Below are 12,242 nucleotides of genomic sequence, written 5' to 3' on the forward strand. Positions count from 1 at the left end.
GGGAGGGTGGGAGGGAGGGAGGTTTGCACTATGCGGAAAACGGAAAGGTACCTGTTTTTCACAAATACTAACTCACGATTGTATGAACAAAAGTTAGCGAACAAGGAAGTTAACTATTCAAGAACGGACTATGAGCAGCCACTGGTGTTTCTTACTCTGTTGAGCGTGGCGCGACAGCGCGCGAGGGCAAGGGCACGAAATCGCGGGAAAAAAATTAAAGCGCGTTCTCGAGCTCTGGCTGCTTGTAATCTATTTCAAACATGCCGAGACGTTTCAAGCTAGGCGAAAACACCCTGCCCTCAGAGTAAATTGTTACGCACAATGTTGCAGTAGTTCACGGTGCGACATAGAATGTAAGAGCACTTCTGTCTCTACCACACAGCGCGCAAAGATATTCCTGATACATGTTACGGCCGATCCCAACAAAATGCGGTCTTAGATTGGCAACTGCATCTTCCAGTAACCCGACTAACATCCTGAACAAACTAAAAATACAATTACGAACTGAACAAATAATTTATTTCTAAATTCCCTTACAATTGTACAACAGTTTGGTGTCATAATTCCTCTCGTTCGCTGGAGTCACTTTTGCTATTATCCTGGTCTTTCTCTTCCTTATCATTTTCATCATCTTCTTCGTCGTCATCGACATCATCCTCCTCCTCTTTCACAACTTCTACAGTCACAACAAAAACAAAATAAAATAAAACAAAATAAACAAACTCAAGAAAGTTTAAAACCCAGCAAGAAGAAGCGTCTTTCTTGGACATCGACTCACCCATAGTTTCAGAAGATTGCAGCGTGAGAAAGAGTGGTAACAACAGCAAAAGTGACACCACAGACAAGAGAAATTGCGAAGTCACGCTTGTGATGACCGTGAGGTGTGGTTCGCTTTGCGTGACACATGCTGTGAGCTCATGTGCATCCCGCGAGAGAGAACACAAAAAATCGAGAGACGAAATCTAGTAGTTTAGTTGTTTCGCAGTTTCAAGTAATTTTTTCCCACCCTATGTTTTACAAATTATTAGAAGATTTTTAATTTTCTGATAAATCTAGGTTTATCTGTGTTTATATATCAAGTTAAGTCAGGATCCAGCTAACCTACTATAACTCAATTTCCTTCTAAATTTCTTTGTATTATTTTAAACAATCTTAACCATAAATTGAGAAACTTTTTCAAAAACAATTGTCCTTCCTACACATGTGAAGACATGGTAGTTACCATAAGCCAACTATATTAGTCCAACAAAAGTACTCTAAAAAGTAATGAAAAATTACAGTGACCCACGTTGTACACTATTGTCACCCTATGGAACAGTCTTTCAAATTTACTAATTACAAGCCTGGCTTCGCAGGGAACAAATGTAAAAAAAAAAAAACCTCTACAGTTACACCCACTTATAATTTGTGTAATCAAAGGTGCTCAATTCATCGAGAGAGCTTTAAAAAAGTTTGATGTTTTTTCATCTGTGTTGTTGTTATGTTGTATTGCAAGCCATATTATACACAGTTCTACATGTATTGTTAGCAATACTTTAATTCAGTTTTCATGTTCATTATTTCATTCAAGTAGGAAATTCTCCCTTCTCTTTACAATGTTGAACTGCAACAATGTAATGAACTGAACCTAATCTGTGTCACCTTTCTGTATCCACGCCCTTTAATACAAATCCCTTGTTGATATACAACTTTGACGGGAAAGTTGAGAGAGCTTCAGAACGAGACAGCTTGAAACTATAGGTTACAGTATTAACTGTTAGTAAAAGATTAGGGTTAATGGAGTTACAATCTTGAATGCCCTAATAACTCTTTTACCTGTTTTTGTTTCTTTGAGGATCAACGTCAGTGTGTTTATTATCAAACAAAGAGATCATTGAAGAAACTTATAACTCGTGAAATTCAGACAATGTTATGATATTTACATTACTTTAGTAACGAAATGGTTAAATTAGAGTTATGCTGAGTTATTATTTTTAGTTTCTGTTTCCTCCAAAGAATTGTAAAAGAAAAAAAAATGCATTGATGTCAAACTGCTTAGGTGGGGAGGGGTTGGAAAGTGAAGTTCTTGTTTCTCCTTGTCCAGTCAAATGTGTTGAGAAAAGAACGCATCAGGTAGAGAGGGGGGGGGGGGGGGGGGGGTTAGGGGGCTTTCTTGTGACCAATTAAAAAACCCTTGGGGAACTAATCAATGACTAAAGCATTCAAAAGCGTGCAATGCAAGGAATTGCTGCCAAACAAAACTGCTTCAACCTGAGAAACTCTGTAAAACACAGGGCTAGTAGTATCAGAAGCCAGAAACACCTATAGTTTCAGTAGGTGGTTCCTGCCGCATGTCACCTTCTTAAGAACCATAAGATGCAGCCATACACAAGTGTTAAAAGAACAATAGCGAGTCTGCTGCGCTTCATCACAGCGGCAACCACACAAGCGAAAAATACTGCATATAGGACAGACCCAAGTTTCATATGCACTGCGGAGTAGTAATTGCCCTTCTCTAGGTCTTCTTCTAATTCTTGTTCTTTGGTCTTTGAGTCTTTTTGTGTCTTCTTTTTACCTTTCTTTTTCACACATTTGTCCCCATCTCGTCTGAAGCCCTTCCGACAGTCGCAAGTGAAGCTACCAGGCATGTTCCTACACGACTCTGATTTTTCATCACAGTGATGTTCACCTGAAGTACATTCGTCCACATCTGGAGAGAAACAATATAGCTCTAATGTAAACATAAAAGCACTCGACACTGGCTTCCATACATTTCTTAAACTACTAAGTCTGCATATAAGACAAGTGGCCCATGAGGCTCGCACTTATCTCCGGTTTCTATAGCATGAAGCAACTGGTAGACAGTATTTCTACTGCCCCCTCGATGGGATGCTAGTCAATCGCAGGGTTACCCCTAGCATTAAATTTGCCGGTACCCATTCATACACCTGGGTGGAGAGAGGCACTGTGAGAGTAACGCATCTCACCCAAGGACACAACACAATGTCCCTGGCCAGCTCAAACCTGGACCACTCAATCCAGAGGTAAGCGTACTCGCTGTGAGGCCACCGCGCCTCCAACCAACTAGTTGGGAGTATTTCATGATGTATCAACCCTTTAAGGTTATTCCACTGAAATAGAACCTGCACTGAGATTTTTGTGAAACTTTGCCTATTGATTGTTTATATTATAGGAACTTAAACTTTGAAATAAAAATTTAAGGGTCCCCATGTTCGTTTAGTAGCAACAGCACCTTGTTTATACCCATATAAATCCTTATAATAGCACCATGATTGTAGTCAAGATTGCTTGCTAAACTCACGTTTCTGACGATTGCTTTTTGTTCTACACTGAGAATTGGTCCATATTTATTTTACACTGAGAAATTTATTACTCAATTCAAAACAGCAGAAAAAATGATAGGACGTCACCATACTCGTTTGCGAGAAAATGACGATTTACCTCTATGGCGAGGTTCAGCTGTAAAGAAAAAGCCGCCATTTTAATTAAATGCGCGCTAATCACGCGTGAAATTATGTGCAGTAGGGATGCGCAATGCAATACTGGGGAATAACCTTAAACCCAAATATCAGTAGCGGGAGAATTTTTGTTCTTGTCTTACCTTTACATTCATTGTCAGCCATTTTGTACCCTGTGTTGCATTTCGTGCATCCTTGGGAACCCTCTCCAATACAAGTCTCACAGGCTGAGTGACAGACTAAAATAACAACACAGCTCAGGTTTAGAGCCCACTAAAATGCACAAAATATACCTTACAACTTTTGTGAACAGGCAAACAAACCACTTGAGCAAATTATAATCGAGACCAAATCCTCGCCCCCCCCCCCCCCTCCCCGAAAAAGAAAATCAGGTATTTACCTCGACAAACGTGTGATCCAGGCGTATTGTCACAAAACTTGCCGTTTTCACAGAGGGTCGCATTCTCAGCACATTCGTCTACATCTGAAACAAATTTACCAGTTGCTTTTATTTCAAGATATTAAAGTTTTCAGAGAAACACATCACATGATTGATTTCTTTGTGACATTTACTCCCTGTTGGCTCATCAAATTTCTCATCTAATCAAAGCAAAGGGCAAAGTGTCATTGTGTAATTTGTTGGGTCTTCTCCACCTTCCAGACTGTGACCTTGTTTCTAATAGGTAACTTCTCAGTAAAACAGCACAGAGCATTTCACTTAGAACTTTGAAAGCACGATCAGTTTTGGTGGAAACAGCACATGCCCTGATAGTTTTGGTGTGAATAACACACACCCAGGCAGTTTTGGTGGGAACAGCAAATGACCTGGTAGTTTTGCCAGGAGCAGCACAAGCCCTAGTACTTTCGGCGGGAAGTGCCCTCTTGCCATACTATATTTTAGGAAATGGAATGGCTGATATATACTCCTAGGTAGCTCTACACTGCTTCAGTATAAAGGAGAACATTAAGCTTGAAAGTACCTTTACATCCTTCTTCATCACTCTTGTCATAACCTTTGGCACATTCAATACATCCCTTGGGTCCATTACCAGTGCAGTTGCCTGCACATGAATCGTCGCAGTCTGGGTTGGAATGATTTTTTAAAAAAAAAAAGCTGTTTCAGTTCAATATCCCAACTCTACTGTTTAAGTAACAATTTTGGACTAAAGTACTCTGAATAACATGCATCGTTGTGTCTAGTTTCACTTCTTGTTGCCAGCAACTGTTTTGCTGTCTGTTATTCACACCAATTTGACATTTGGGTTAGGCAACAACAGATTTGCTAACTTAGGCTTGAAGATACAGTACACCCGTAAGTCAACATTCATGCATTCATGTTGTCAGATTATTCTACTTGTACCGTGAACATACACAACTTTACACATTATAAATTTGTACATCATTTCCTTGTTTCTTGTTACAGCCACTTGAACTGGGGCGTAAAATTCATTATCAGGTGATAGGAGATTTACCTTCACAAATGTAAGACCCTGGGTTATTTACACAATATTGTCCAGCTTCACATGTGTCTTCTTCATCACATTCATTCTTGTCTGAAAAAGGAGACAGTTTTCAACTGAGTATGGTAGTCTATGAACAAACCAAGTGGCCCATCAGACAAACAACAAATCTGAAACCAGCCATGATCTGTGTACATGACTTTTCCATCATTTAGTAACTAATTTAAATCAATAAACCATTTTAAAACTGATTTAGTTTTAACATATACCTTTACAGCCATCCTCATCTGTCATTTCCCAGCCTGCTTTGCACTTTTCGCAATCTTTCTGAGAGCCGCCACTGCAGCCATCAGCACAAGACTTGTGACACGCTGTTTAGAAACAACAGTTTGCAATCAGTGTATACCAGCATGTAATTACCATATCTGGTTAATGTTCTTCAACAGTACATGTACCAACCGCTGTTAACTGCTAATTAGATGACAAAGCGTTTCTTTGTCTTAGATGGAGTCATACATTATCAAAGAAAGAAAACTTTCAATTGGTTTTCAGTTGGATTTCTTCCCTGTTTTGACCAAAGTCCCCCACACAAGAATCCTGCACTTATTGCTATTGTCCTGCAGTAGACACATGTACCCATCACCTACCAATTTTTTTTTCAGTTACAAACCCCTTCCATATTTTCAAACAACCACTCAAATAACACCAAAATAACTTGCAAACTTGAGAGACCATGTAAAAGACTAACCTGTACATTTGGTTTTAGAATTTTCATCTTGCTCTTCAAAGTACAACTCAGCACACTCGTCGCACAAGTCTCCTTCATATCCACTGTCACACGAACATTTTCCTGTCCCCTCCCTAGTGCCATCACCCTACAAAAACATTAATAATCAACATGCTGGTACATCAGTAGTAGTGAAAACCAAAATGGCCTTATGCTTAGGGCCTTGGACTTCAAATCAAGCAATCTGGTCTCAAGCCCTGGGTGGGGTACATTTTGTCAGTCATGCTTAATCCTCATTAGAATTATCGGACAAAGCTCTCGAGTCCAGTTACTACCCTTGAACTCTTATTTTACCCTGTCTTCAGAGTTCACCAGTGACAAAGCCCATGGACTCGAACTCTGGCACCAAGGCTCTCAAAGCCTATGATCAGAGACTAGATTAATTTTTTGCCTCCTGAATGGAGCGGCTCCTCTGTCTATACCTGGCATAAGACGGGAATCATATTTCTTGCTTTTAGCTCAGTAAGGCTGACTAGCTTACTAAGAGAATAAACATTTTGTTTATCTCAGTCATGTGTATAACTGATAGTCTAAAACTTTAGTCTTCGACAGTGCACTGCTATAAGGATATGCTAGTGCTGGATACTAGAATACTAGCATATCAGAATGTTTAGATTCAGTTGATAAACACTGCTGTGCTAGGCGTACAAAGGGTGACTAGAATACTAAGCTACAACAGACACTGCCGCACTAGGCGTACTAATGTACTAAGTGTGATTAGTATCACCCAACTTGTGGACTAATGCAAATCCTGCATTTTAATTGGCTACGCTACTAGAGGACTATTAGTAATAGTCCTCGAGTAGCGAAATTGGCGCAATCGAGCGTGACGCTTCCTCTCGTTCTATTCCCAAATAAATATTTCTTCAACTTGCATTTGCTAACTTTATTACTGCCTTTTCTGTCCGACTAGTAGGGTGATACTAAAACAATTAGACCCTTTGCCCTCAAGGGCCACGGGCCCAAATATGAGGCCAAGCCGAATGGGCTATTGACCCGTAGCACTTGTGGGCTATGGGTCTAATTGTTAACTAGAATACTACGACACAACAAACACTGCTGTACTTAGCCTGCGAACGCAGACGTATTTCCAGCTGTCACTTGGTTCTGCTGAAATATAACGTCTGTGAACCTGAGCCACGAAACGATTTCTGTGACGTAATGACTTTTGTTTCTCCTTGGCCAATCAGATTCCAGGATAGAATGAAACTTGAGTGCTCCTTGCAGCAAATACCTCGCACAGTAGTTCTGGGGTTATTTGAGCTAAACTGTGATTGGCTTAGAATTTCTATGTCACAGAAATCGTTTTCTGGCTCGGGTTCGCAGACGTTATTTTTCGGCAGAACCAAGTGACAGCCGGAAATACATCTGCATTTGCAGGCTATGCTGTAGTAGGCATACTAACGTACTAACATACTAAGGGTGACCAGAATACTAAGCTACAACAAACACTGCCATACTAGGCATACTAACATACTAAGGGTGACCAGAATATTAAGCTACAACAAACACTGCGGTACCACGCGTACTTACATACTAAGGGTTACTAGAATACTATGACATGACTGCGAATACCTCACACAGTAGTTCTGGGGTTATTTGAGCTAAACTGTGATTGGCTTAGAATTTCTACGCCACAGAAATCGTTTTCTGGCTCGGGTTCGCAGACATTATTTTTCGGCGGAACCAAGTGACAGCCAGAAATATGTCTGCATTCGCAGGCTATGCTGTACTAGGCGTACTAACGTACTAACATACTAAGGGTGACCAGAACACTAAGCTACAACAAACACTGCCATACTAGGCATACTAACATACTAAGGGTGACCAGAATATTAAGCTACAACAAACACTGCGGTACCAGGCGTACTTACGTACTAAGGGTGACTAGAATACTATGACATGACTGCGAATACCTCGCACAGTAGTTCTGGGGTTATTTAAGCTAAACTGTGATTGGCTTAGAATTTCTACGCCACAGAAATCGTTTTCTGGCTGGGGTTCGCAGATGTTATTTTTCGGCGGAACCAAGTGACAGCCAGAAATACGTCTGCATTCGCAGGCTATGCTGTACTAGGTGTACTAACGTACTAACATACTAAGGGTGACCAGAATACTAAGCTACAACAAACACTGCCATACTAGGCATACTAACATACTAAGGGTGACCAGAATATTAAGCTACAACAAACACTGTGGTACTAGGCATACTAAAGTACTAAGGGTCACCAGAATACTACAGTGTAACAAACACTGCTGTACTAGGCATACTAACCTACTAAGGGTGGCCAGAATACTAAGATAAAACAAACACTGCCATACTAGGTGTACTAACGTACTAAGGGTGACTAGAATACTCTAAGGAAAAAAATTGAAAAACTGTACCCATAACGTGCACCATATGCCTTTGTCTGATTGACATTCTGTAGAAAGACCTGTGGACCCTCAATTTTATGCCATCCACAAAGTGTTTTATGTAAGTTGTGCTTATTTGATATAATTATAAAATATCGAGACAGTCAGAATTTCTTGCATACCTCACATTTGCCCCGACCATCACAAGGACTTTCTTTGCCTCCTGAACATTCTGTAAATAAATTCATTCAGAAAACTGAAAAAAATAGATTCCTCAATAGGTATGATGGTCATTAACCTCTGAGAAAAATATAGAAATTAAAATGTACTACTGGTACGTATTTTCATAGAGTAACCAGAGAGCAAAGTAAATTAATATTTGTTGGGAATTTACTGCTATTATTGCAGTAAAAGATGATTTCAATTATTGAACTTCAGTGTGCAAAGAACATCAAATTGGATATCATGGAGCCACTGTACTGCTTGTGGATTTTCCGGCCATGCTAATAGATTCTGTCCTTCACTTGCATGATACATGTAGGCAATTCAATTTACAGAAGTACTGCAATTACAGAATCAGATCAATTTTTTTTTTGGGGGGGGGGGGGGGGGCTAATGGGAGTGGCATTAATTGGGCTAGTAAAACACAGTAAATATTTTAGCTTACACACTGTAGTATTCTTGCACCCTGAACTTTAGGTAAATTTTGAATGAAAGGTTTGCTTCTTATCATGTCATGATAATTTAATATTATTACCTTTACAATCTGGACCAAAAGTTCCATCTGGGCAGCAAACTAGTTATAATGAAAAACACTAATTTAAGTTCATAACACTGCAGTAGATCTACTGAACATAATTTATAGGAAAAAAAATGCATTTTCCCTGTCATTTTCAAAGTTACAAAGATGGGTGGTTCGCTCAGTCATATGTAAATTCTCTGAACAAAATTTCATGAGTCATTTTATTTCAATCCCTGAAGTTCATTTCCCATGACAGGTTTAGTAATTAAAAAACAGGCCAAAGAAAACAAATATGGAAAAAAAACAAAACAAAACAAAACAACAACAACCAAAAAAACCCAGTAATTTGTCTGGTCTGGGAAAAATGGATTCCTCGATATCCTTTATGGTTCATGACTATGACAGACTTCCTTTGTGTTGACCTAGTATCTTCCTTCCTTCCAGTATTACAAAATAAACAAATCAAAAGGAAAATCACAAATTAAATAAACTGGTGTTTGTCTAGCGGGTGAGTCATAAATTAGAAATGGGCAGAAATTTGACAGTCTGTATTTTCAAAATAAGGATCAAACTAACTGACGCAGGCTTACCTTTCAATTTGTCAATACAAAGCCACGTCTTCATGTCATTATTTTTGAACTGGCTGTAAATAGGAAATTAATGAACAGAAAATTAAGAGCTGATGGCTTTTTCTTTAGTGTATTAAATGTTTACGTACTGTAGTCTCGCTCGAAACAAGCTAGTGAATACTGGGTCACAGGCAAAAATTGTGGACATTAATTGAAGTCAAGTTCCTTACGGCAGAAAAAGATATTTAAAGACATGTGTTATTAAATACTGCAGGAGTGGGAGAATTTAATGACGTAAAAGGTGCGAATCCTATTGGGGACTTGAGGTACAGTGGATTTTTTTCCCATTGTCCCAAAATTGTGATGCATGTAAGCTGATCAATGCCTCATCAAAAAGTTAAGAAAACCATGTCTGCATGTACTTTCCGACCCCTGTAGGATATGGGACACTATTTAACTCAATAGACATAATTTTAATACACACATGTGTACATGTATCAGGTCTGACAATATCTAATACTTTGGATGTTGAAGGTCAAGGCTGGGATGGGTATCTGAAAAATCATTATTGGGTCTGAAATAGAGCAGGATAAGGAGGAATGGCTGGCATACCCCCCCCCCCCCCCCTACAAAAAATTTCATTTCCCTGGGGCTTATAAAAATACTAATAATTATGGTACTTACTGATCAAACCACCATTCCTCTAACGTTTCTTCTTGTTCTTCAACCATTGCATGGCACTAAATAATTAAAAATAAAAATGACAATTTGCACCACTAATTATGGCTAACTGCTAAAGAGGTAGTGTCAATCAATTATTAATAAAAATCATTGAAATATAAGCCAAACAATGACATGAAAAAATAAATTTTTCTTCAGAAACATACCTCAGAAGCACTTTCATCACAAAGCCCTTCCATAATTTCAACTAATCTTGTTTCACTAGTAAAGGAAAAAAAAAATACTTTTTTTTAATATAAGAATAAAAGCAAAGTCAACACTGCCCAATCAAGTACAACACAAGCACTCAAGAGAGCTTTGAAAGTCGTCAGACCATCATGACTCAACCAGTTGAATTAACAAATTCAAGAAGAAGAAGAGGAAAGAAACAAAAGAAGAAAAAAAAAACTTTAAGAAGAAAACAGTGGAATCAGTTTGGTCTCAGAGACTGGTTGGAATTCAGCATCTACAATCTGCTTCCCTGACTGTCTTGCCACTAGGGTTTTGAGGCCAGTGACTAGAACACATAGGGATGTTGTTTTATTAATAGAATAAGAACTCCATATCGCAGGTTAGAGCCTTTACAGACCATACCTATTTGCATAACTTCCTAGTTTTCTTTCCTCCCAGTCTGTGTTTCCCCCACCAAAGTTAGCTTTCTCTGTTTTATCTTTACCCTATGGTGTAAAATGAGAAACAGAACACCATGCAATGAATATAAATACTTAATATGACTCCCAGCTTTCACTGATTTATTCAAATAAGATAGTGTTGACTCGCTGCAACTTGTATTCACTTTTATTGGGATTAAAACTGCAAAAGTTGATCCTAGTTTTGATTGTTTGACTGTCAGAGTACTGGATGGCAGGCATGTATGCATGCATACAAGTCTGCATGTGTGCATCATGTTGTCAACACTTCAAATAAGAATGCATTTTTTTTTTGATGACCCAGGTTAAGATCAGTGATCAAAGATCACTCAGATCATGGTGTGTTCCAGGAACAGATGAATCCACTCTGGTCACAGATTCAATGGCTCCTTTAATTTGATGCACTATGATCCAAGTTATCTCTGATCACTGACCCTGAACTAAGGATGCGTTCCTTTGAGATGACCCGGGTCTGGATCAGTGATCTAAGATCACTCAGGTCATGGTGCATCCCAGGAACTGATGAATCCACTCTGGTCATGGATTCAATGGCTCCTTTAATTTGATGCACTATGATCCAAGTCATCTTAGACCACTGACCCTGACCATGATCATCCCAAAGAAGTGCACTCTAAAACTCACAGTTTTCACTTCTTGGGACACAAACCGGTAATGTCCACAGACTAACATCCACGCATATTTTCAACCCAAATAAATAGTTATTGTTTTAACACTGAAAATTTCAGAACTCAGCTTGTCATCTGATTAAGAAGTGGCAAACAACTTTTGATATTTGCAATGAAAAATTTCTAAAATTTAAAGCTTGCAACAAAGTGATGAATTGGTTCTATTCACAATAGCAAGGTGCCAAAGCATAAAACGATATCCATAACATCAAATTTCAAAACGTGCACAGATTAAACATTAACCTATTTTCCTGATGTTATAATTAGACAGGTCAGATAAGCTAAAACTATTTACCTTTTTAAAAGCGTCTACAATGTCAGTACACGTTGGACATTTCGCTTTCTTTTCCCTGGCAGCTGATCTAAGACCACTACAGAATAAAATGTTTGCGACTAAAACGATTTGTACAATCCAGTTTTTTGACATCTTCAATGAAATTTCCATAAAATCGTCCACGTGAATTGCGGTACTGCAAGCGCGACAAAATTTCTGCAACTTCAAATTTAGCACAGAAAAACTACAGAAGTAAACATCTAGCACATCGTATGATAATTTGAAAAAAGAGTATACGATTTCCCACAGCACTGAAAGTTTCTTGTACTACAAAACGGTCGTGGAAATTCACCGGCTCAATTATCGTGTTTCTTTGCAGTACAAAACCGCTGGGGAGCCAGGGAAAACCATGGCGAGTAGAAGAGAGAATATAATTCAATCAGAACTTTTATTCCAAGTTTTTTTTACTGTAATAAATATAAAAAGTTGAAAATTTAACTTTGTGTATAGATGGTAGTCAACCAAAACTTGCAATTTCTCT

The 12,242-nt window shown here is 38.7% G+C and overlaps 1 protein-coding gene across 2 annotated transcripts; it reads right to left on the bottom strand.

Annotated features, from left to right (window-relative positions):
- Positions 1–497: 497 nt before the first annotated feature.
- On the bottom strand, positions 498–12,084 carry LOC110045512 (cysteine-rich with EGF-like domain protein 2). Of its 2 annotated transcripts, XM_089275873.1 has the most exons (15): positions 11,723–12,084; positions 10,686–10,768; positions 10,259–10,313; positions 10,056–10,111; positions 9,393–9,445; positions 8,818–8,856; positions 8,243–8,292; positions 5,667–5,793; positions 5,188–5,289; positions 4,931–5,011; positions 4,439–4,540; positions 3,859–3,942; positions 3,602–3,697; positions 2,555–2,689; positions 498–676 (listed from the first exon to the last, which is right to left on the bottom strand). In XM_089275873.1, exons 1-15 carry the CDS (start codon positions 11,870–11,872, stop codon positions 558–560), a joined length of 1,332 nt encoding a protein of 443 aa, XP_089131999.1. In that variant the 5' UTR covers positions 11,873–12,084; the 3' UTR covers positions 498–557. The 2 variants fall into 2 exon arrangements, with proteins under 2 accessions (XP_089131999.1, XP_089131998.1); XM_089275872.1 differs by having other exon boundaries at positions 498–2,689.
- Between the last annotated feature and the right edge of the window lie 158 nt (positions 12,085–12,242).

Source organism: Orbicella faveolata, unplaced genomic scaffold (genome assembly GCF_042242905.1).
Source record: "Orbicella faveolata isolate gen_17 unplaced genomic scaffold, um_ofav_v1 contig_4, whole genome shotgun sequence".
NCBI classification, from domain to species: domain Eukaryota; kingdom Metazoa; phylum Cnidaria; class Anthozoa; order Scleractinia; family Merulinidae; genus Orbicella; species Orbicella faveolata.